The sequence below is a fragment of the Muntiacus reevesi genome, chromosome 4 (assembly GCF_963930625.1).
Source record: "Muntiacus reevesi chromosome 4, mMunRee1.1, whole genome shotgun sequence".
In the NCBI taxonomy this organism is placed as follows: Eukaryota; Metazoa; Chordata; class Mammalia; order Artiodactyla; family Cervidae; genus Muntiacus; species Muntiacus reevesi.
The window spans coordinates 20,725,334-20,751,402 of NC_089252.1; the positions used below are offsets into that span (position 1 = coordinate 20,725,334).

The 26,069-nt window shown below is 47.9% G+C and overlaps 1 protein-coding gene across 2 annotated transcripts; it reads left to right on the top strand.

The window, feature by feature from the left end:
* Positions 1-1,659: 1,659 nt before the first annotated feature.
* On the top strand, positions 1,660-24,343 carry INO80C (INO80 complex subunit C). Of its 2 annotated transcripts, none has more exons than XM_065932364.1 (5): positions 1,660-1,913; positions 16,038-16,148; positions 17,388-17,499; positions 18,432-18,499; positions 23,953-24,343. In XM_065932364.1, exons 1-5 carry the CDS (start codon positions 1,758-1,760, stop codon positions 24,082-24,084), a joined length of 579 nt encoding a protein of 192 aa, XP_065788436.1. In that variant the 5' UTR covers positions 1,660-1,757; the 3' UTR covers positions 24,085-24,343. The 2 variants fall into 2 exon arrangements, with proteins under 2 accessions (XP_065788436.1, XP_065788437.1); XM_065932365.1 differs by lacking the exon at positions 1,660-1,913 and adding an exon at positions 2,170-2,270.
* Positions 24,344-26,069: the final 1,726 nt, after the last annotated feature.

A 26,069-nucleotide genomic window follows, 5' to 3' on the forward strand; every position in this document is an offset into this window, starting at 1 on the left:
TACTTTGCTAGCATGTGAAATGAGTGCAGTTTGTGTGGTAGTTTGAATATTCTTTAGCATTGCCCTTCTTTGGGACTGGAATGAAAACTGACCTTTTCCAGTCCTGTGGCCACTGCTGAATTTTCCAAATTTGATGGTATATTGAGTGCAGCACTTTCACAGCATCATCTTTTTGGATCTGAAATAGCTCAGCTGGAATTCCATCACCTCCATAAGAACCTTATATGCCAAAGTAAAAGGCCCCTGAAGAACACAGGTGACGTGATTAGCTCTGTGATCTAGTTAGACCATTCTGGAAACCAGGATGAAGGGTGGTCTGTGGTCAGGGTGGTATCGGAAAAGACAAAAGTTCAAACTGACATAAAGGGGCTTTGTAACATAACAGTGTAAATCCAATATAAAATAAAAATTAAATTAAAAAAAAAGTTAAAACAAAACAAAACAAAAAGGGTGTGTGTGTTGCAAGGATCCAGATGAGGGTCAATGGATTCACCAGGATAGGAACAGAAGTGAGGGGGTCGTTACCCAGAATGAGAAGAGAATAGACCCAGGAGGCCAGGATCACCACCTAGGTTTGGGCTTAGGTGACTAGCTGGTTGGAGGTGTTAGTTACTGAAATAAGGAATAAGGAAGATTAGATTTAGGTGAAGAGGGGGTGGAGATTGGGGCACAGAAGGGACCATTTCAACACTGGTAAGCTATTCTTTTCTCTAAGGGAGAAAAGATGTCAACAACATTACTACTAGTTTCCTAACTGTTCTTTCTCTCACCTTTAAGTCATTCTGCAGTCTATTTCTTTCAAATATCCAGATTCACAAATACCCCTTTCCTGTATCAGAAAACAGAAGCTTCAACTAGTTACTACAAGGAGTTCATTCATTTTTTAATTACTTCATTACAAAAATACGTATAATATAACAACGATTTGCAAGGTACTTGTGAACCTGGGAAAGAAAAGTGAGGAAAACATAACTGGTTTCCCCTCATACAGCTTATGTTCCAGCAGGGGTCAAATAAATTAGCCTACCAAATATAAACCAAGTAACTTATGTCACAAAACTTCGAAGAAATATAAAGTAGTACATGGCTAGTAACTGAGGGGGGCGGGGGGTGGTGGTGTTCCACTTAAGTTTATAAATAGGTTTTAGCAGATCTGTCAACTTTTTAATGTTTGATTGTAACTTGCATGAGGAGGTGCAGAGGGGGAGCTCGGATGCTCAGTGGGGTCCGTGACCCTTACAAGGTTAGGAGCCACTCTGCCCTTCAAGTTTATCTGGGCACCATGAAACACAAACTTCTGCGCAACAAGGCTGCGACTAAGGGAAGAGCCAGGAGCCTGGCAGTACTGGTCCACGGATAATATCCTTACTTGTATACTTACAGACAACCAAAGGGATCAGTCTTCTGACTTGAGAAGAGACAACGTGGTTATTAACTTTTTAAAAATCCACTTAATCAGAACAGATCGTGGGATGGTGGAGGTCCGATCCTCCAACCCCGGGGACGTCCAAGCACGTGCCCGGCGTCAGAGCGCGGGAGGAGCTGCACTCTGCGCTGGCAGACGCCGTCCGGCCCGGAAGGAAGAGACTGCTCCGAGCTCCGCCTTTTAGATCTGGCTCAGAGAGAAGTAACGCACGCTTTCCGAGTCCGGGCCGGGTTTTCAAACCATCGAGACGGAAGTAACGGCGGGCCGGAAGTTCCAAGGCCTGCACTGGGACCCGAGTGGGGAGGGGGGAGGAGCAAGGCTCAGGGTGGGAATGGCGGCCCAGATTCCCATTGTAGCCACCACGTCCACTCCGGGGATAGCCCGGAACAGCAAGAAGAGGCCGGCCAGTCCTTCCCACAACGGCAGCAGCGCCGGCGGCTACAGCGCCGGCAAGAAGAAAAAGGTGTCCGCCTCCGGCTTTGCGCAGGTACGCTGTCACTCGCCTAATCTGCGCGTGCGCGGAAGCCCACCCCTCCCCCGCCCGTTAAGGGGCTCGAGAGCGCATGCGTGGGCCCGAGTGGGTGGGGCTCAGCGAGGTTGGGCGTTTCGTGTGGGCGGGGCCGTACAGTCACACCTCTTTGGTAGGTGCTGTCTCTGGTGCAAGTGAAACTTTTTTCCCTCACCCTCTTATTTTGGCTTCGTGGGGTTTGATTAAAGAAGCACCCGCGTTGCATTGTCCAGAAGGAGAACAGGGGAGGTGGGGAGGCTGTTATTGCCTTAATCGGAGGGCCACCTCTTCCCGTCGAAGTCTCGTTTGGAGCGAGACTCGGGACTTCTCCTTAATGTGAGTTTCAGTTAAGCAGAAGTTCGCGTGTGTCTCACCTTGGTCCATTCTTCAGACTTTTACCAGATGCCTGTAAGGTGCAGCGCGCCCTAATGAATCGTGTGGAGGAATATAAAGATGTATTGCTACGGATAGTTTCCCTCATCCTCAGGAAAGTGCTTTTTTGACCTTTAGTGTCCCTGCCCCAGAGTGGGTTTGGTCTTACCTCATGGGGTTGTTATGAGGATTCAATGAGATCATGGTCGTAAAGCTCTTGAGCACAGCATCTGGCACGACTTCACCGCATCTGGGCGATCCGGGCTCCACGATTCCAGTACGGCATTTGCAGCACAAGAGTAACTTGGTTAGATAAGTGTTTTTCTTGGCTCCTGTAGTTTATTTAAAGCCGTGAGAGAGCAAAGATGGAGTGTGTTCCTTTGTGCTCTCCAACACAAGGTGTAGCATCCTTCACCCGGAAGGATAGTCTAACGATATCAGCTGTCTCTAGTTTTCTCCGTTGGTAATTGCTAGTGCAGATTTTTCCTTTTAAAATATTTATGTATGATTTGCATACTGTGACATGCCAAAATCTTAAAGAGTTTAGACCAGTGACTTTACATATGTACCCACCTATGTGGCCACCATCCAGATTAGGATAGAGAGCATTTCTAAGAGCCCCAGAATATTCCTTGGTGACCTTTCCAGTTGGTACTCTTCCCTCCCAGCCGGAGGTAACTGCTACTCTGACCTCTCCCCCCGTGGACTGACTTTCTCTTTTTGAGCAGAATATAAATGGAATCATACAGAGCATAGGGCTTCCCTGGTGGCTCAGATGGTGAAGAATCTGGCTGCAATGCAGGAAACCTGGGTTCGATCCCTGGGTTGGGAAGAACCCCTGGAGGAGGGCATGGCAAGCCCCTTCAGTATTCTTACCTGGAGAATCCTGTGGACAGAGGAGCCTGGTGAGTTGCAGTCCATTGGTCCCAAAGAGTTGGACTTTACTGAGTGACTAACCCTGTTTCTTTTCCTACAGAGCATATTCTTTTGTGTGTGTTTGGATTTCTCTCTGAAACAGTGTTTTTGAAACAGTGTTTCCCCATTTCCTTCTCCAGGGGATCTTCCTGACCCAGGGATGGAACCAGAGCCTTCTGCATTGGCAGGCGGGTTTTTTACCACTGAGCCACCAGGGAACTAAAGGATGAGAGTTCTTTATATATTCTTGGCTGGAAGAGGAAATGGCAATCCACTCTAGTGGATTCTCTTGCCTGGAGAATCCCATGGACAGAGGAGTCTGGTGGGTTACAGTCAAAGGGGTTGCAATGAGTCGGACACGACTGAAGCGACTTAGCATGCATGCACTAGCACGCACGGAGTTCTCGGCCAGATATGTGCATTGTGAGTACTTTCTCCGAGTACGTGCTCAGTGCATTTTGATATCCAGATGTGCCAAGACCAAAGAATGTAGTCAGTACCTATTGAGAGGAATGATTGTCTTGACCCAAGGTAGCACTGCTCATCAACTCCCACCACCACAGCAAGCTTCAGAAAGTGGATGAATGCCTTCAGAATGGGGGGATTTCCAGTAACCCCACTGGGTGGACATCACAACCTTGCTGGTCTTAGAGCTCTCAGTAATGGGAAGGGCTGCCTAGGTTCTTCTGTGGGTCTCCCCCATCTCAGCAGCCTCGGCCCACTCTCGGGCTGGAAAGGGAAGGGTATTCCCCGGAATAGTGACTTCTTTGTTAACCTCTCCCCAGACGGTGTTTAACTAATGAGGTGTATAGCCAGTTAGCTGACTCCCACCCGCAGCATCTCATGAAGGGAAAAAAAAAATTGTCTTCTGTCTCCAGAAGTCTTAGATTTTCCTCCTGTTCTAATGCAGCACTAGGGTTTCCCAAATGACTCAGTGGTAAAGAATCTGCCTGCAGGGCAGGAGACGGGTTCAATCCCTGGGTCAGGAAAGATCCCCTGGCGGAAGGTATGGCAACCCACTCCAGCATTCTTGCCTGGACAATCCCTATGGACAGAGGATCCTGGTGGGCTACAGTCCATGGGGTCACAAAGAGTCAGACATGACTGAGCGACTAAACCACCATCGCCACCACCAACATAATGTTGCATCCTCATTCCCTGGGCCGCAGCAAATGCAGGTGTTAGCACAGAGCTGCCCTGAGGGCTGCCTGGAATCTTCCTAAATTGTCCTCAGCCTTCAGTTACGTTTCTGTTGAGTTCAGTCAGCAAGTATTTATATCTGTTCTGTCTCCAGCATGCTTAAGTTATTTCAGTGGATTATCGCTTGTCTCTGCCCTCCCAAAAATCCTTCCAGGGGGAGAGACTGACCTACATATATTGAAGTAGTTTTCTTCTGCCATCATAACAGATGACCACAAATTCTGTGGCTTAGATGACACCTGTTTATCAGTTCCTGGTTCTGTAGGTCAGGAGTCCAGGCACAAAAAGGGAGGTTTGGTTCCCTGTTCCCTGAAATCAAAGCGTCGGGCTGGGCTGGTTTGTTGGGTGGATGCTCTGAGGGAGAGGCTTTTTTGAGCCTTATGCAGACCGTTGGCAGAATTCAGTTCTCTGCAGGGACTGAAGTCGCTGTCTCCTGGCTGTCTGTCCCCGTCCCCGTTCCTTGCCGTATGGTCTCCTCCGTTTTTGAAGCCAGCTGTCGAGAATCTCTTTTGTGTCTGATCCCTCTCACTCCTCAAACTCTCTGACTTCTCTTGTCTCTGACTCTGAGCCCAGCTTTAAAGAGCATATGGGATTAGGGCAGGCCCACCAGGATAGTCTCCTTTAAGATCAGCTGACCTGAGACCTTAATTTTATTTCAAATATAAGATGTATGTTGCATTTCCCTTCAATGTATCACAGATCCCATCACAGTGGTACATACGTTAGCGTTTGCCTAAAAACGGGGTCAAGGTGTGTATACACCAGAGACCTGGAATCTTAAGGGCCATCTCTGAATTCTACCTGTCACATATCTGAAGTGGGAAAATCTCATCATTTCTAACCACGTCCCAAAGTCAGTTATGGGTCTTTTCTGGTATTGGTGCCTCAGTGGCGGGACACGGGAAGATGAAGACTCAGAGCTGGAGGTGGTCACTAGAGAAGGAGAGGTGGGGAGAAGAGGGACTAGAGGCGGCCTTTGAGGAGTGGACGGTCTGACTGGGGAAGGCCTTCCAGAGGCAGAGCTATGCCCAAGAGTCAGGATGCTCAAAGTGTCATCAGTGGGAAATGAGTGTTTTTCTATATAAATGATCATAGTTCTTGAGTTAAAAGGGACTTTACAGATCTTTCAGTATCCTAAATTTCCCTACTTCAGTCATTTCAGCTATTTTGTGTGTTACCAAAAAAAAAAAAAAACAGTGTCTGTTAACCTTTCATGGGATTTAAAAATTTACAGAGGACACTCACGTAGACGTTAGAGTGCTTTTTGAAATTAGTGAAAATAACTTGATGGATTCTTAAGGTGGGTTTTACTTTTCCAGAAGGTGCATGCTTTTTCTGAAGTAAAATTGAATGAATGGATGAAATATAAAGGGCTTACTGCTTAGAAATCCTCAGGAGTTGAAGGGAATATTTTTGACCTAAACCTATTTGGAGCAAAGCATTTATAGATGTATCATTTATGTCAGCCGTGTAAAATGATATTAATTACTTTGAGCACTAAAACAATTTTGTTTTATTCTTTCATCAAGATGAATCTTTAGTTCAGCAGAAATCATTAGTGTTTGTGCTTGCTAAGTAGTACATCTGTCACAAAACTACAATTCTTCTGTTTGGATTTAGATTTTCAGTGTAACTAATATATTTATTGATTACTTACATTATAATTTGGAAAGTGCCACCTCCCATCCATTTTGGTCCTGATACTTTGAAAATGACTAGTGTTAAGTTGGGTTGAAAAACAGATACACTGTGCTAAAGTGAAAGAAATCGTGATAAATAATAATAGTTATATTTATTGGGCACTTACTATGTATACCAGGTACTGTTCTAAGTACTTTCTAATTGCTATCTCATTTAATTCTCAGAGCAGCCCTCTGAGAACTGTTATTCTACAGATAAAAAGACAGAAGTATAGAGAAGTTAAGTAACTTTTCTGTGGTCACACAGCTGACAAGTGATAGAGTCGGTTCAGTTCAGTTCAGTCGCTCAGTCGTGTCCAACTCTTTGTGACCTCATGAACCGCAGCATGCCAGGCCTCCCTGTCCATCACCAACTCCCAGAGTCTACCCAAACCCATGTCCATCGAGTCGGTGATGCCATCAGCCATCTCATTCTCTGTCATCCCCTTCTCCTCCTCCTGCCCCCAATCCTTCCCAGCATCAGGGTCTTTTCTAATGAATCAACTCTTTGCATGAGGTGGCCAAAGTATTGGAGTTTCAGCTTCAGCATCAGTCCTTCCAATGAACAGCCAGGACTGATCTCCTTTAGGACAGACTGGTTGGATCCCCTTGCCATCCAAGGGACTCTCAAGAGTTTTCTCCAACACCACACTTCAAAAGTATCAATTCTTCGGCACTCAGCTTTCTTCACTGTCCAACTCTCACATCCATATATGACCACTGGAAAAACCATAGCCTTGACTAGATGGACCTTTGTTGGCAAAGTAATGTCTCTGCTTTTAAATATACTGTCTAGGCTGGTCATAACTTTCCTTCCAAGGAGTAAGTGTCTTTTAATTTCATGGCTGCAATCACCATCTGCGGTGATTTTGGAGCCCCCCAAAATAAAGTCTGACACTGTTTCCACTGTTTCTCCATCTGTTTCCCATGAAGTGATGGGGCCAGATGCCATGATAGAGTCAGTATAATGTCTCTGCTTTTTAACATGCTTTTTAATCAGCTATAAGTATACATGCCTCTCCTCCTCTTGAGGTTCCCTCCCATTCCTACCCCCATCCCACCCCTCCAGGTCATCACAGAGCACCTGAGCTGAGTTCCCTTTTTATACAGTAAATTCCCACTAGCTGTCTATTTTACATATGGTAGTCTATGTGTGTATGTGTGTTAGTCACTCAAGTCGTGTCTGACTCTTTGTGGCCCCATGGACTGTAGCCCGCCAGGCTCCTCTGTCCATGGGATTCTCCGGGAAAGAATGCTGGAGTGGGTTGCCATTCCCTTCTCCAGGGGTATCTTTCTGACTCAGGGATCCAATCCAAGTCTCTTGCATTGCTGGCAGTTTCTTTAACACCAAGCCACCAGGGAAGCCCCGTGGTAGTCTATATATATGTCAATGACACTCTCTCGTTTCGTCCCACCCTCTCCTCCCTCTGTGTCCGCAAGTCCTTCTCTATGAACACAGGGCAGTTTATATTTTCCAAGTGGCTATTCAGGTTAATAAAATCTACAGAGAAACCTAATTGACCTACAGACTAATGGGATTCCTAATTAGGTAATAGGTTACCTATTAGGCTGATTTATGATGGTGAAGCAGTTATAATATCTATGTAAGTTGAGAGGCACTAATTGCTTCTTTAGAAGGCTAGTGCAGAGTACAGGTGACAGTAGACTCTTCTGTCATTGGAGGCAGCTTGAGAACACTGTGCTGACTTGCTTTATTCGTTTAAGAAAGTAATCATTCTACCTCACCTTTTGAAAAAATCATATTGTTTTCTTTTTTCTATTTTTTTTTTTTTTTTTAAATATTATTTTATTAGTTGGAGGCCAATCACTTTACAACATTTCAGTGGGTTTTGTCATACACTTTTTTCTATTTTTAAAGTGGCCATAAAACACCAGCCAGTCTTCTTCCCCACAACTATGATAATTTGGGTTTTGAACGTGTAGGTACAAGTTTTCATAAACTGCATTTGGTGTATAACATTGTGGGCCCTGCTTTCCACTTAGCATTGTCTCCTGGCCCTTTCTCTATGTTGATAGTCTTCACAAGGAATTAAGTGCTCTTACTTAATTGACTTGATTGGACGTTAGATTGCATCTCACGTTTTTGCTGTTTCGAGTAATAACCCTACAGTAACCCTGCAGTTGTAGACTAGGCTCAGGTGTTTGAATCTAGGTTACTATTAGATAGATGTAACCCTGCGAGCTGCCCTGGAGACACAAAGCTGGATGATTGGGTCCTCCAGGCAGGTGAGCTGAGGCCTGACTGATTTCTGGAGTCACTTAGGAGCCATCAGGTGTTCCTTTGTTGGCGGGCTGGGTTTCTCTTCCTAGGGACTTCAGTCCAGTTCAGTCGCTCAGTCGTGTCTGATTCTGTGACCCCATGGACTACAGCACACCAGGCTTCCGTGTCCATCACCAACTCCCAGAGCTTGCTCAAACTCATATCCATCAAGTCGGTGATGCCATCCAGCCGTCTCATTCTCTGTCGTCCCCTTCTCCTGCCCTCAATCTTTCCCAGCATCAGGGTCTTTTTAGCTCTTTTTGTGTTGCAAAGAGTGGACACCCCTTAAGCCCAGTTGTCACTTCTTTGCTGATTGCAGGGTGGTCCTGTCTTCAACAGTTCAGCTCTTAAAGTCTCTTAGCCTTAACAATGGTCTAGTCATATGGAAACTATCCATCATTTTGAAGTGTATTCATCGCAGCCCCGCCTCACAGACTCGATCCTCCCCTGGACAGAAGGTCTGTCTCTCTCATCTCGTCACTAACAGACCCAGGCATCCTGCTTGCCAGAAGCCCAGGGGAAGGGAAGATTGAGGGTGGAGTACCACAGAGGGTGGGTTTAAAGGGGAAAAAAAGCAGAGCACCCAACCCTGGCCCAGGGCCATGTGTTCTTTTGCACCTGCTCAGAGAGGGAAGCCAGCGGTCACTGTTTCAGGGGCAGGAAGCGACCCCGGGTGGCCCAGTTGGTCTTAGGATGGTGTCCTTTCCTGTCCCCGCCTCAGCAGCTGGAGGTCTGGCCTGGGGTGGGGAAGCGGTGAGGATAAGATAATCAGACAAACAGGAGGGCTCGGTTGGTTCTGGAGTCGGGGCTGGAGGCAGCATCTTCAATCCCTTCCTGCTGCTGGAGCGGCCCACCGCAGATGCCCTAATCCTCTCCTCCCACCGTCTCCCTCCCTGTGGCCGCTGTCCGTCTCCCAGGTGGGGTCCCTGCCCTCCCGACCCACGACCCATGTGAGCCGCAAGGCACCTCCTTTCCTCAGCAGCCCAAGTCCAGCGAGGCATTCCTGCCGTGTCCTCCTGGGCCTCCCAGGACCTGGGGGCAAACAACCCAAATCAAAGGGATGTTCTGTGTGCCCTCCCGGGATTTCACTGTGCACCCAGCACCTCTGAGCCTCCCCACTTAGGAGTCGGGGGCTTCCCAGGTAACGAACCCCGCTGCCAACGCAGGAGATATGAGAGACTCGGGTTTGATCCTTGGGTTGGGAAGACCCCTGGAGAAGTGGCATCCCACTCCAGCAGTCTTGCCTGGAGAATCCCACGGACAGAGAAGCCTGGCGGGCTACAGTCTGTGGGGTCGCACAGAGTCGGGCAGGACCGAAGCAGCTTAGCACACACTAGGAGTCAGGGAAGAGCCGACACGGGGGAGAGGCACGCAGGCTTCCAGCAGTTCTGGTCCAGAAGAAAAAGCTGACGCATCTGCTGAGGATGGTGCCCTGCGAGCCAGGCGTGTTCCGTGGATGGTTCCGGAATCAGCAGCAGAGCCCTCCGGGCCTGGTTCTTCACTGCCCTCTAGTATCTCCTCTTTGCTTCTAAGCAGTTCCGTTTGTTTATTTTCTCCCAGGTGGAAACAGCATTAGGTAAGCAGTCATTTTCTTTATGAAAAACTCAGTTAAGTTGAAACTTAAAGTAGATCTGGTCCCAGGAAACCTCTTTCACATTTCCCCTGTTTTTCTCGAGTTGGCCCCAGCTGGCTGGGCTTTTCTGGTCTGACCTGATGCTCACCGCGTAGTTCTTAAAGTTGTTTTTCTCCCTCTCCTTTAACATGGGCCGCCCTATAGGCCCTGTGTCCTGACAGCCCACACCCACTGGCCTGCTCCTCGCTGGCGTCATGACCCCCAAAAGCAACCCCTGCGAATTAGCAGCCACTCCCGGGTCCCCTGCTCTGCCAGCTCCTGACAGCCCCTGACCTACTCTCTCTCTTTCTGAATTTGACTACTCTAGGTGCCTCAGCTAAATGCAGTCATACAATAGGTGGCCTTTTGTGGCTGGCTTCTTTCAGTTAGCATGATATACTCAGGGTTTATCCGTGTTGTACCATGCATCAGTACTTCGTCCCTTCTTAACAATTGTAGAATATTCCACTATATGGATGAACCTCATTTTGTTTATGTGCTCATTGGTTGATGGATATTTAGGTTATTTGGACTTTTTGGCTATTATAAATAGTGCTTCTATGAATATTTATGTATGAGTTTTTGCATAGACATTTGTTTTTAATTCTCTTAGCTAAGTACCTAGGACCTGAATTATCAGGTCATATGATAATTCTATGTTTAACTTTTGAAGACCCACCAGACTGTTTTTCAAAGTAACTGCACCTTTGTAGATTCTCACGAGCAGTGTGTGAGGGTTCTAGTTTCTCCACATCCTCACCAACAAATGTTATTATGCCTTTGAGTAGAGCCATCCTGGTGGGTATGGAGTAATATCTCATTGTGGTTTTGATTTATATTTCCCTATTGACTAATGATGTTGAGCAAATTGTCCAGGTTTGGCTAGTGGGGACCTCTTCAAACTGACTCGTGTGTCTTTTACTTTACCTCTGTCATTTTTCGAGTGCCATAATGGACTGAACTGTGTTCATTCAAGATTCATTTGTTAAAAGCCTAACCCCCAGCATGCCTCAGAAAGTTACTGTATTTGGAAATAGGGCCATTACGGAAGTAGTTAAGGTGAAATGAGGTCATAAGGGTGGAGCCCTAATCTGATTTGCCTGCTGTCCTCATAAGAAGAGGGCGTGTATACATAGGAAAGAGGACGCAGTCAGAAGACAGTCATCCGCAAATCAAAGAGATGGGTCTCATGAAAACCCAGCCCTGCTGACATCTTGATCTTGAACTTATAGTCTCTAGAACCTTGTGTGTGTGTGTTAGTCACTCAGTCGTGCCCGACTCTTTGCTACCCCATGGACTGCAGCCCACCACTCTAGAACCTTAAGAAACTAAATTTCTCTTATTTAAACCACCCAGTCTGTGGTATTAATATTTTGTTACACAGCCCTAGCAAACTGATAACAAGTGATTTCTTACCTTCCTGCACCAAAAACTCATGCTGTACTTTCTTGCCCCAGTCCTGGAATCAGCCGTTTCTTCAAAGATGGCTTGTTCTTGTAGAACAATATTTGGAAACCAGGATCTGAGCACCGGTGTGCCTGCTGTTTGTTGGCTTAGAGAAGATGCACAATGTGAGAGTTGTGAGTTAAGTTTTATCTGGGGCAAAATGAGGACCGCAGCCCGGGAGACAGCACCTCAAATAGCTCTGAGAAACTGCTCCAGAGAGGTAGTGGGGGAAGGCCAATAAACAGGATTTTGGTGAAGAGGAGTTCCATGCAATCAAATACTTATCTTACAAAAGGTTTTCCAGTCAAGAGGAGCTGATGTCACCATGAAGGGATTTAGTGCTTTTCTAGATTGGAGGAGGTGCAAGGATTGGGACCATGAAGTCAGTTCCTGAAAATATGTATCTAAGGCGCTGTCCACCAGTCTTCCTGGAGCACAGAGGGCCTCATTGTTCTCCACCCTGAGCTCCCTTCAGGGCATGTGCAGCCGCAGCAGCACTGGGTTCGATCCTGTGCAGAGGCAGATGGCAAATGCCCGTGGCAAGCACTGATTTGTGGTTGACATGTTCATTGTTTCTAGCCGTCTCCATGGAAGAAATTAGGAAATGTAGGGGGTCATGTGTGTGAGTGTGTGTATGACTGTCCCTCATGCCTCTGTATCCATTTCTTTTTATTATTTTTTTAAATTTTAGCTCTCCTGGGTCTTCATTTCAGCATGTGGACTTTCTCTGGTGGCGATGTGCAGGCTTCTCTTGTTGCGGAGCATGGGCCCTAGAGCACGCAGGTTTCAGTAATTGCAGCTCTCGGACTCTCTAGTCATGGCGTATGGCCTTAGTCACTCTGTGGCATGCGGGATCTTAGTTCCCTGACCAGGGATCGAACTCATGTCCCCTGCATTGGAAGGTGGATTCTAAACCACTGGACCACCAGGGAAGTCCCCATTTCCATGTTTATCTTTCTGTGTATATGTTAAACCCATGAATTCATATTGCTAACTTGTGATTTCAGTCCAGTAGCACACAGTTCATTCTAGCTGTCCCTCATTCCTTATTTGCCTCATCTTAGAATGCATATTAAGTAGTTTTGAACTACTAACCTGTACTCTTGGGAGAAACAAACCTCCCAGTTGTTCGTGGTTCTTTTTGCCTCTCACCTTGAGTTATATGTTCAGAATACTGTGTTCATATCACTAACGTTATTTCTCCCTTCCTCCGTTTTAGTGTGTCTGTGTTATTCATTCAAACCTCAGGTTGATTTGATTTCTTGTTTGCATTCCATTTTTTCTGTCTGCTGCCCCATGCTTGTTGGATTTGTCCGTCTATTTCTATGTGAAACTTTAACATGGCTCAAAAGGTCAAAGTTACAGACAGCTATACTCGGAGAAGTTTTCTCCTCTCTTCCTTCCACCCTGTTCCCTTGCACCCACAGGTAACCAAACCCAGTCATTTCTGAATTAGCCTTCCTGTGTTTCTTTGGGTTTGGCTGCTGCTTCCCATCCATAGGCGCTTCCTTACGACAAACCCCTGAACATGTACATCTCAAAAACGGATGCTGACAGTTATGCTGCGTTGTCTTGTTCCTAGACTCCAATCAATCAGCCAGTGATTCTTTGGTGCTTCTCTGCGCTAGGTGCTGTGTTAGATGCAGGCACGGAAGATTGGGCCAGATGGTGAAGCCAGATGTCCAGGCCCGTGCCTTCTCTCGAATCTGCCCATCTCCTCGTCTGTTCACCTGTCTCCTCTGTGTCTCCTTGTTCCCGTCTGTCGTTCCCTGCCTGTTTCACAAAGCTGCTATCGTTCCAGTGACTACTTGCATGCTAAGTCGCTTCAGTCGTGTCTGACTCTGCAACCCCGTGGACCGTAGCCCACCAGGCTCCTCTGTCCATGGGATTCTCCAGGCAAGAATATTGGAGTGGGTTGCCATTTCCTACTCCAGGGATCTTCCCAACCCAGGTCTCTATGTCTTCTGCATTGTCAGGTAGGTTCTTTACCACTCGCACCACCTGGGAAGCCCTTCATTGACTAACCAAGACTTAAATACAGGTGTTAATTATGTATCCAATTTATGATATTACTCTTACAAATAATCAACACAAAATAGCATTGACAACTGGCCAAAACTACACAAGGTAATGTTGGTTACTGATTAAATGTGATGGGAAAAAATCAAAGCTACATCAAATTGGGTCCCCCAGGACACATATATTAATACCCGCAGAAATTTTAGGACCATGAAGGAAAAATCACAAGGGTAATAGAAGTTAGTTACATACAAATTGCTAGATCTAATCTTTCTTGTAAAATTAAAACTGACATGAGCTAATCCCGACGAAAATTTTTATGAAGCATAAATAAAAAATGGAAAACACTGAAGACTATTTATGCTGGCAGAAAATGACTCCATGGGTTTGGGGACCAGAAAATACAAAATACAGGAGGGAGGGGGAGTGAGAGGGGAGGCTGGAGAGGAGGCCAGCATTTGTGCCTGAACCCAAGGGTGGTGGGAAGCCCTGGGCAGCTGTCAACAGGGGACAGACATCAAACTTACATCTATCAGTGAGTCGCTGAGTGTGCTGCAGAGAATGGAGCAGGCCTCAGGCTTCCTCTGAACCCCAGAGCTAGGGAAGGGCCAGATGAAGGAAGGACCATGGGAGGGAGGGGTGGAAAGGAGAAGAAAGAGAGAGAACTATGGCTACAATTGGTGGGGAAAGGATGAGGAATTGGAGGGATCTTACTTCTTAGAGAGTGGACATCTGAGCAGACCTTGAAGGGGAGAAAAGTTAGGAAAAGCTGTGAATGGGGGGGCAGATGAGGGGAGGGGCCGTCCGGATAGCAGGGGGGTGGTGAGCAGAGGAGAGGGTGCAGAGGCCCAGGATCGGGAGGAGGGGGCAGGGGAGGGGAGACCCTGGAGAGGGGTCTGGGAAGTGTCTGAGGAGGAGCCCTTCAGGGGACTATTGCAACAGAGTGAGTGGTCCCTGTCTTCCCCACCCTCCTTCCCCCACATGGAGACTATTTTAGGGGGGCCAGTAGGGGTGGAATCCATACATACAACCAGAACTCTCCTATGCTGCTGCTCGGAGTATGAAAGAGTGCAGCCCATTTGGGGAAGTGGTGTGCCAGTTTCTTGTCCCTGGGTTGGGAAGATCCCCTGGAGGAGGAAAATGACAACTGACTCCAGTATTCTCACCTGAAAACCCAGTGGACAGAGGAGGCTGGCAGGTTACAGTCCAAAGGGTCACAGAGAATGGGACAGGACTGAGCGACTACACACGCATGACCGGTCAGTTTCTTATAGAGTCAAACACGTACTTACTGTATAACCTGACCATCCCACGTGTCGGTGTTTCCCCAGGAGAAATAAAGACATACATCCATGCAGAGGCCTGTACAGAAAGTTGACAGCAGCTTTATTTATAAAAGCTGAAGGCTGGTAGAGACCCACATTTCATCATCAAGAAAATGGGTAAACATACTGTGGTACATCCATAGCAGGGGAATACTATTCTTACGAGTGGTATACAAATTCTGTGAAACAAACCACCAGTCCATGTTGTGACATGGATAAACCTCAGAAACTTTATGCCGGGCTAAAGAAGCCAAACACAGCAAACAGCACAAGATGTTGGATTCCACTTGTAAAGTTCTAGAACAGGCCAAAGTAACATGGGATTCAGAACAGTGGTGGACCATGAGAGCAGAAGATACTGACCAGGAGGGGTCCTGAGGGAACTTTCTGAGAAAGATGGAAATAGTCTGTCTCCACAGGGGCCTGGGTTACACAAATGGAAACATTTGGCAAGACTCATGAAACCTACACTTAACATCTGTGTGTTTCACTGTATATCAATTATGTATCTATTAAAAAACAGTTTATTGCAGTCTGGGAAGATTGGAAATTGCAATACAAATCAGAAGTGATTTCTTGCTTTGACTTGTTTTCTCTCTTCTTGATTCTTAGCTTAAAAGGCTTTTTGTTTTAAAGTCCGGGAGCCTGCTTGTCAGGGCACTCTGCCGCAGCCAGCTGACCCGAGGCCCCCTGCCTCCTCTCCTATTCTCCTCGCTCAGAAAGCCCGAATTCTATTGTGCCCTGAAGCGTACCAGCACCAGCCTGGGTTCTCTGATTGGAGACCCTTCAAGGGGCTGGATCTTTCTGGTCTTAATGTTTCAAGACACAATTTAATAAGATCAGTAGGAATAAGGGCCACGGGTGATATCACAGGGATGTGATGGTGGGGCTTTGGCATTGGCTCCAACTGGATTTGAATCCAGAGGCAATCACTGTGTGTCCTTGAATCTGTCTGCCTGAGCCTCACTTTTCACCTCATAGTAGTAGGACACCTGTGCTTGGCACACAGAGGAGCCAGGAAGTCTGGCAGCTGGGGTCCCGGCTGCCTCCACTGTGGCCTCTGCACGGACAGGCTTGGCTCCCAGCCTGGCAGGTTCTCCCCCGACCCCACCCCATGCAGACCCCCCGCTGGGACTCTGGGCACCCTGTCTCCTCCCGGATGTCTGGTGCTGTCATCTTACATCTTGTTGAGAGCTGAATTAGGGAGCTCAGCTAAAGGACACTGACCTCATATTATTCTTATTTTGTTTGAAGGGTATCAGCATGGATGGTGTGAGTGAGAATAAGATGGTGCCCTCTGATTTTAGCACAGGACCTATGGAGAAAGCTGCCAAACCTCTGCCATTTAAGGATCCCAACTTTGTGGTAAGCATCTAAAGTGAAAGTGTTCCTTGATCAGTCGTGTCCAACTCTCTGCGACCCCATGGATTGTAGCCCACCAGGCTCCTCTGTCCGTGGAATCCTCCAAGCAAGAATACTGGAGTGGGTTGCCATTCCCTTCTCCAAGGGTTTCCCCCCGACCCAGCGATTGAACCCGGGTCTCCTGCACCATCAGGTGGGTTGATTACGCTCAGAGCCCCAGGGAGTTCCAGAAGCATCTAAGGTGTTTTATAAATAAAAAACCAAGCAACCGTGCCTCGGCCTGTGATCTCACTCACTCGGTCGGTCTGCAGCCCAGCAGCGCTGGTGGCCCTTCTCCTTCAGTCCGCATCACCACGCCCTCCGCCGGGGACTGTGGTTTGAGGTCTGGGGCCAGGAGAGCTCTTCCTGTGGCTCCCCCAGTTCCCAAGGATTTTGTGGGATTCATTCAGTGATACTGTTTTTAGGGTGTTTTTCCAGGATGATTGCTCTCCTTCCTTTTTTCATGAGATTTAGATGAGGCGTGCACTAATTAACTAAAGGAGGAATGCTCCTTCTTAGTTTCTTTAAGTACATCTCAGGTCTTGTGCTATCAAGTAGATATAGGTGCCTCTTGCTTCTGTTCTTGAGGGGTAGGATAAATTACATTATTCTGATCATACCATTACAATTTATTTTTCACTAATTACCTTTGAAAATATAGCATTAATAGTGCCTGTAACTTTTATGTTCTTTCCATTTCATTCTGTCATCTTCACAAGACAAAAAAGAAAAAAATTTCCGGAAGGCTTGCCATGTCATCAGGGAGGCTTCCTTGGGTTTTCCTGGAGCTCCAGTAATTTATAAGGTGGAGACTGGCCCTCAGAAGGGAATTGAGAGTTGTGGTCATGTGTTTAAATCTAACTTTGTAGTAAACTTGTTTTAAAGTAGTGAGAAATTCACGAGTGAATGCCATAAAGTTAGACCCAATAAAGGATGTGATTTTCTATGTGCATATTAAAAGAATAACCCTTTATTTCTATTCCATCACTGACTAACTCATGCATTTTAAAAATCCTAAGGCTGTGCTTTTTTATAAGTAAGATTAAGGTATATGGTATAATACATTTTTTTAAAGCCTTAGGGTACACTGACTATTGACTGAATGAAAGGTTTATTATAGTTATGAATAAGCATAAATGTCAGATTCTGAAATGATCGTCTTCATTGATTTTTGTTTCTTCTGATCCACGCTTGTGCCTCGAGCATTCTGGCCATGGTGGTGCAGTGGCTGGCAAGAAGAACAGAACCTGGAAGAACCTGAAACAGATCCTGGCTTCTGAAAGGGCATTGCCATGGCAACTGAATGATCCCAACTGTGAGCTGTCTAGACCCTCCTATGTGTTCATAATGTTCAGACTAGGAACCTTCTTATAACAAACCCACGTTATCTTATTGTGTTTGCGTTCATGGAGAAACACTTTCTAGCTTAGGAATTTTACAGTGGTATCAATATAGGTAGATTATGTGTGTTATTTCCTCATAGCTTTGTACTCTGTGTTGAATCTGTGTGTGTTGGCGTTGTCATGGATGTGTGGTTTTTAATATCACTGTTAACATTTCAATCTGGAGAAGCAGGTCCAGATATGATTACATGGGTGTTGCTGTTAGGCAAACTGCTTATTCAAAAACCTACTCTTAAAATGTGTTTCCAAGTAAAAGGTTGCCCAAGCTTTAGGAGAGTTTCTCACCACCAGCTTAAAGGCCTGCTCTGTTTTACTCTCCGAGCCAGTGTTTTTCAGAGCTAACACTTTATACTACAGTATTTCCGAATGTCTGTTATACATTCTGCTCAACTTTAGTGGAAAGTACAGGTTCAAAGTTCCTTCCATCTCCTGCCCCATGGCATGTCTTTTGTGGGGGTGACTCAGACCGATGACAAATGAGCTAGTCAGATGCCTGGGTGTGGACATTCCGGTGTTCGGATGCTCGGATCCAATTAGTGGGTTGTTTGACACCTCATCACCATCAGCCCATGTAGCCGGAGACCGTGAAAGCAGCTGGTGGGCAGTTGAGCTTTCTGGTGTTTCTGCTGAAGTGGAGGGTCCCCGGGAACAAGGCAGAGCGGTACTTGAAGCCTGTGCTTGGCTTATGGCATCCTGTGTTATTTCCCCAGAGAATTATCTGAGCACTTAATCACAAAGTAGAAAGTTTGGAAATATTATCAAGCAATATTTTTAGAGGAAAAGGGGAAGGGATCTGAATGCTTTAAAGCCAGTTTAGTTAGCTTCTCTTTTTGTTTTTTTCCAGACTTCAGTATTGATGCTCCTCCATCCTTTAAACCAGCCAAGAAGTATTCTGATGTTTCAGGTCTTCTTGTGAGTATCATCACATCTGTATGTCATATAACACTGAACCGAAAAGGAGATTTCACTGTACCCTCTATTTAGACAGTGTTGAATAGCAACACTGGTCCTGCCTGGAGCCCATGTACTGGAAACAGGTGATGGGTTTGTACAGTAACGTTTATGCAGTTATTTAAGAGTGGCAGCGACCTAGGGCAGGGACTTCCCAGGTGGCTCAGTGGGAAAGAATATGCTTGCCAAGCAGGAGACATGGGTTCAATCCCTGGGTCAGCAAGATCCCTGAGAGGAGGACATGGCCACCCCACCTCGAGTATTCTCGTCTGGAGAATCCCATGGACAGAGGAGCCTGATGGGCTACAGTCCATGGGTTTGCAAAGAACTGGACATGACTGAGCGACTAAAAGGCAGTGGCAGCAACCTCGGGCATCCGTGTGGGCAGCCTGGGACAGGCGTTGCTCCAGAAAGCAGGAGACCTGAGTATCACTCTCCTTTCCTCTCCTTGCTAACCACATGGGATAAGTTGAAAGAAACATTTTTTTTTGGCTGACGTTTAAAAAATTCCCTGCATCTTAGAGATGATTGTACTTAAAATATTTAAACTTCTCTTAAGAGGCACTACAGTAAAGATAGTGATTTTCGTGTTTATTTTTAAGCATCAGAATCCCTTTTCCAAATGAAAGCTTTTACAGAATCCCCTGGAGCCCACCTGCTCACTGTGGCCCCGTGTGGATCTGGTCCTCTGTCCTGCCCACTCCCCACCACAGGGACCCCTGTGGTGCTTCTAGGGGACACAATTTGAAAACCAGTGGTGTGGTTTGATGAGTGGGACTTGAGCAAGTCCATGAACCTCAGTGTACCCCAGAGAATCTGTTTCCTTATTTTCAGAATGTGGATGAAGTATAGAAGTTTCTAGAACTTCTTCATGCTTTTTCATGATTATTAAATTTGGAAGGTGGGCTTCTTCTCATAACTGTGACACTTCATTTTTTGAAGCCCATATACCTCACTTAAATTCTTTACTTTTTAATGAAATTATATGACTCCAACCACTGTAACAAACTAAATTAATGATACACATTTTACACTAGGAAGGATTTTTTTAAATTAGTTTTTCTCTCTGGATTAGTTGTATGTTTTTAGCTCGTCTTCCAGAGAGGAGCATATACTCTTCAGACTTGTTAACATAGACCTTAAATATAATGAGCCTAAGAAACGGGGGGAGTAGAAGTGTGTGGGGGTGGGGGAAGGGAGTGCAGTGTGTGGGTCGTGTGTGGTGGGCTCTTCCTTTCGCCTACTCATGGGCATGTGTCTCTTCCAAAAGGTCCCCTGAGGGAGCTTCCATCTGAGAGAAATGTAGTTTTAGGCGATCTCTTGTCTCCTGCCAGAAAATAGTCGCCTTGTATATTTGACCCATTTTAATAGTTGTTTATGGAAGGAGAGCTAGTCTCGCACCAGTTATTCTGTTCTGGCCCAAAGTGGAAATTTCTCCCTGTTCCATCTTGTGCTGAGCTTGTAGCAGCCATGGTTTATGATGTGGAGGGTGGCCCCTTAGAACTTAGCTTTATCCTCACCGTTACCAGGCAGCTCATCTACTAGTGCAGTGGTTTTGACATGTTAGGAGGCATTTTGTTCCTGTTGAAAAGCATTGTTCCCTTTATGCCATCGGTAAAGGGCTTGTCATGTTATTCATAACCTTCTGCCCCACTGTATGTAAGAATTAAGACATTCTGAATATACAGAGAACTCTACTAAATCATTGAGGGGCTTCCCTGGTGGTTCAGATGGTAAAGAATCTGCCTGCAATTTCAGGTTTGATCCCTGGGTCAGGAAGATCCCCTGGAGAAGGGAGCAATCCCATAGAAGAATCAGCTAAAAGATTATGAATAGGCAATTACAAGGAGGAAATGCAGATGTTCAGTTTCACTGAAACGGATAAAAAGATGTTCAGTTTCACTGATAGTTAGAAAAAAGACCCATTGGATAGGAGAGAAATGAAGACATTTGGTTCTATACCTTTCCACCAACATACAGAAATGGACGTCCTGCTATATGGTGGTTGTGAGGTGGGAGTTACATTGGCGCATATTCTTGGGGAAACACATGGCACTACCTAGGGAGACAGGCAAGGAGATCCAACCAGTCCATCCCAAAGGAGATCAGTCCTGGGTGCTCACTGGAAGGACTGATGCTGAAGCTGAAACTCCAATACTCTGGCCACCTCATGCGAAGAGTTGACTCATTGGAAAAGACCCTGATGCTGGGAGGGATTGGGGGCAGGAGGAGAAGGGGACCACAGAGGATGAGATGGCTGGATGGCATGAGTTTGAGTGGACTCCAGGAGTTGGTGACGGACAGGGAGGCCTGGTGTGCTGCGATTCATGGGGTCGCAAAGAGTCGGACATGACTGAGCGACTGAACTGAACCGACTGAGGGAGACAGAAAAGTAGAGGCCTACAATGTAACAACTTGTCTTCCAGCCAGTGCCCTAGAGAAATAGTGTGTACAAGGAGCTTCATGCAGAACTGCTCCTGAGAAAACATTGCAGGCAAAACATTGAAAACAACATAAAGGTCAACCAGAGGTGGAGTCGGAGGTGGGCGCTAGTGATAAAGAACGCACCTGCCAATGCAGGAGACTTAATAGTCGGAGTTCAACCCCCGGGTGGGGAAAATTCCCTGGAGGAGGGCACGGCAACCCACTCCAGTATTCTTGCCTGGAGAATCCCACGGGCAGAGGAGCCTGGTGGGCTACAGTGCATAGAGTCACAAAGAGTCAGACGTGACTGAAGTGACTGAGCACGCATTCAGTGTGGGGTAGGGGTCAGGGGTTCATCCTGTTCTGTGAGCTTGCTGTATAGGTAAAAACAGGGATAAACTTTTAAGGTGTGGTACAAAGCAGCGTAAGTGCACGGTACTACCAAGTAAGAATCAATACCCCGTCACTGGGCACTTCTCTGGCGTATGTGTGCGTGTGTGTGCATGTGCGTGTGCGTGCAAGAGTGTATATATAAACAGAGTCTGGAAGGGTGCCCATCTAGCAGTGGTTTCCTCAGGGGAAGATAAAGGACTTGTTGTTGTTGTTGTTTGGCCACTAAGTCATGTCTGACTCTTGGCGACTCCGTGGACTGTAGCCCCCAGGCTCCTCTGTTGATGGGATTGCCCAGGCAAGAACACTGGAGTGGGTTGCCATTTCTTTAGGGATCTTTCCAGTCCAGGGATCGAACCCAGTCTCCTGCTTGGCAGGCAGTTAGAGTTGTAAAAGTAGACTTTAGTCTTATTGGCAATGTTTTTCTTTCTGTTTTTTTTTTTTTAAGAGGAGAATATGTTCACCTGCTACTTGTATAAATTGAACTTACGTAATTAAAAAATAAAGCCGGGCTTGTGTTTACACTGACCCATCTGTTCCAGCGAGGGGCTGTTTCCCTGTGTGGGGGCCTGGCCGGAAGGCCCGCAGGGACACACCTGTGTCAAGTCCCGGTTACAAGGCTGCGGAAAGCGCTTCAGCCCTGGGGGAGGTGGGGGCCCACGTTCGCTGCCCGGCTCCCTGCAACAAGGGAGCCATTAAAGCAGCTTGCTGCCTGCCCTCCGGGGAGGGGGGCTTTGGCTTCACTCAGGCTGGAGGGACAGAGTCCAGAGGAGGACAGACCACAGGAGTCCAGCTCCCTGCTCGTTCATCTCTGAGGGGTCACTGGCCTCCTTCCCTCGATCAGGTCCGGTCTGTGCAAGTTTATGTCCACCTTCCTGTTGGTGCAGCGGTGCCCTGAGTCCCGCGGTATCGGCTCAGCAGCCTTCCTGGCAGTAAGGCCTGAACTTGGGCGGGCCAGCTCGGCACAGCCTGGTGGTGGGAGTGAGGCAGCCACAGAGAGGGAGGCAGGCCAGGGCTGGTTCATCCGCCGAGGCCAGATGATCAAAGCCAGATGCGCTCGCCGGCACCTCTGCTGGGAACTGCTGAAGGAAATGTGGTACAAAGAGGCAGTCACTAGATTAAGCCAAAGGATCAAAGGTTTGTTTTGTTATAGAGCTTTAATTAATCTTAGCTTTTTAGGAATAATCTCAGTTTCCTGATATGCAGATTTTAAACACCTTAGGAAGCTCCTTGTGGTGGAACTGAGACTTTTTAGAGATTGAGAAACCCATGACTCAGTTCTCTTCAGCCTCCCGCCCTCCTGAAATCATCGCATCGCTGGGGGTCTGGGTCCATGCAGTCAACCAGCGCTGGCAGAGACAATCCACACTTGAGTAATTGGCTGTTATCTGTCTAGACGTTAGTGGCATCTTCTCTAATTTCTTAAAGGAACTCCAGATGACTCACCCTCGTGTTTTCTGTTTCAAAGTCTGTAGGAGCCGTGTGCCCTGAGGTAGACAGTGAGTGAGTATTTTCTCCACTTTGCACATGGGGAGAACAGACCAAAAGAGAAGGTTGATATGTCAGCGGAAACAACTCTTTTCCGTGCTTGTCCCAGTCATTCGTTTGTTCGTTCACCCACTCACGCCTCATTCGTGGGATGAGCACTCGCCGTAGGCCCACTGTGTGCTCTGCATGGCGCCAGGAGACAGTGCAGCTGGGTTCGCGGTTCTTGCCTCATGGAGCCTCACAGCCTAGACTTCAGTCAGAGTCACGCAGATGATAAACGTAAAAGCAGCAGAGATAAGCGTTCCACCCGAGGCAGAGGTGCTGAGGTGAACGCCAGGGTGTGGTCCTGACCTACCTACGGGGGCAGATAAGGCTTCCGAGATGATATGACTTTGGGGGCTGAGCCCTGAGGTGATTACTGAGCACGGAAAGGGCGAATGGGCAGGACAGGAAGGAGGGTGTCAGAGCCAGGGTAGCTGGAACAGAAAGTGGGGGACACGTGGCTGAGGAAGAGGCTCGGGAAGGTGGGGTTGGGGGATCCAGGCAGTGTCTGAGGAGCCGTGCTGTGGACTTGGGCCTTTGTCCTGAGAGCACAGAGAGGAGCCATTGAGAGATTTCATGAGAAAAGACATGATCAGAATTGCAGGTTGTGAAGATGCCCCTGGGTGCAGGTGTTGATGGCAGACCCTTCCAGTGGACAGGGGTGGGGTGGCCATCCCAGGCCTGCAGGGGAGCCCTTCGGGGAGCCTTGGGAGAGGCCTGGGGCGGGGGGCAGCAGGAGAGGAGCACCCTTGGAGAGGTGGAGTGGGGGCGGGTGCAGTCTGGACTGTTGCCTGCCGCCCTGAGGTGCCAAGCAGAAGATTCCCCAGGTGTCTGCTGTGGTTATTCCCCTTCCTTCCTGTCCATACCCTGAAGCGTCTCTCAAGTCTGGGGAGATTAACGTGTCTTTCCCACAGTGAGCGATCTGGCGTTCTTGGTGACAGAGCCAGACGTGATGAAGATACATTGATTGCACTTTGAGTAAAAGCCAGAAAGCTAATTTTGAACTTGAACTTGAATCTCACTGCCAACAACACCTCTCTGCCCTTCTCTCTGCCTGTTTTGTCACCCAGGCCAACTACACGGACCCGCAGAGCAAGCTGCGCTTCAGCACCGTCGAAGAGTTCTCCTACATCCGACGGCTGCCGTCCGACGTGGTCACGGGCTACCTGGCCCTGAGGAAGGCCACGAGCATCGTTCCCTGAGCCTGGAGAAACAGAGATGAGGCGGAAAACCGCTTCAAAAGGCAGACTTTGGGCTCAAGATTTTGTTTTATGGAAACAAACTCCTGCTGTCAATCTGGAAATGTCAGTGCTGTGCCTTGGAAAGAATGTTTGGCTTTCATTGAAGGAGGTTTTTTTTTTTTTTTCTTCTGTTTTCCCTCCAAGTGTGATATTTCCTGTTGAATTAAATTATACTTCAGTTGTTGCCTCAAATAAAGTTGTTTGACAAGAAAGTAGAAAATTGTGCTTTTAGTTTAACCCAAGTAAGTCCTTGAATTTTGGCTTCAAAGCTATGGAGTCTCTTAAAACACATTTAAAGACTCTATGATGCGTCCTGACAATGAGGCTGGATTATCCCTGATCCCTGTGACTCCCGCTTTGAGCACATTCATCTCTATCTCTGATCAGAATGCTTGGAAGAGGTCCAGAGCTGAGGCTGGAGAAGCAAGCACAGAGGAGCTCACCCTGCCGCACTGGCTCAGTCCTCGCCTTGGGCCTTGGTCTCTGAATCAACCTCTCTTCTGGGCCTCCAGAACCTGTTAGTTAAGCCACTGACTGGTCTGCGGCATTTAGAGCAGCCTGAGCCGACTAAAACACTAGCCCTGGCCTGTTTCTGGAGGTTTGGGGTGTGACACTTGTCACCCCTTCCATGAGGGTGTCTGGGCACAGGAAGCCACCCGCTTCCCCTCCTCCGAGAGGAAAGCACTCTGGGGCTGGGAGGAGACGGGCTCCGAACCCCTCTGAGCTCCATTCCTGCAAATATCTGGCGGGGGACAGTGGAACCAGGCCTTGGGGCTGGCTCTGCTTTGGAGGTTAGGTCCCCAAGTGCCTTTTCTTTCTGAGGGAAAGCCCTTCCAGGTGGTGGTTTTCAGTTGCTGAGTTGTGTCCAACTGTTCGTGCCCTGTGGACCTCAGCACGCCAGGCTTCCCTGTCCATCACCAACTCTCGGAGTTTGCTCAAACTCATGTCCATCGAGTTGGTGATGCCGTCCAACCATTTCATCCTCTGTCTCCCCCCTCTCCTGCCCTCCATCTTTCCCAGCATCAGCGTCTTTTCCAATGAGTTGGCCCTTCGCATCAGGTGGCCAAAGTGTTGGAGGAGAGAAAGGGAAAACAAGGCCGAGAGTCGGCTGGGGGCTGCCTGCGGGGCTGGCGGCAGCTGCCCAGAATCCTGTGTCATTCAGCCCCTGCCCCGCAGCTGGGGGCCTGGGGGGGTTGGAGGGGTGCTGTGTGCTTCCCCCTCCCCCATGAAAAGGGACTGGCCAGGAGAGCGGGGACCTTTCCTAAGCCTGTGAGCCCTGAAGGCTTCGCTGAGACACTCAGCGCTAGCAGAACCATCTGAGGCCTCAGGGTAACTCGGGCACCCCGCACCCCCACCTGGGCCAGCCCCAGTGTCTGAGCCAGAGGTCAGGGGTGGGGCCTGAGAATCTTCATTTCTAACTAACGAGACTGATGGTGCTGACCCAGAAACCGCACTTTGAAACCCACCGCCGACACAGATGTTCTCTGCACAGCCAGAGGCTCCTCCCTGGGTTTCCGCACTCAGCCTGGGAAAGCCACGTTTCTGCTGAAAACAAGGAGCCAGTGAGTCACGGGACCTTCCTGCCCCACTTGCACTGTCTGATACACACAACACCTGGGGCAGGTGCACTTCTGTGCCAGGAAGGTCCCCATTGGGTTAGTGGCCCACTATCCAGTTCTAACCACGTCTAGAGATGGCAATCCTAATCATTTTTAACCCTGCTTGCTGGCTGCTCAGTCCTGACTTCAGATTCTCCTGGGCCACGTCCGGGGGGAAAGGGGACCCCCACCTGGCACATGTCCATGGCGGGGGCCACAGACCCTGCGGGCCCCTCAAGGTTGAGGATGGGCAGTGGGTGTGTGCCCCCAGCTCTTTGGAAGTCACCTGGGACCCGTTAAATACAGATTCCTGGGCTACACCCTAGACTTCTAACCAATGCAGGCAGC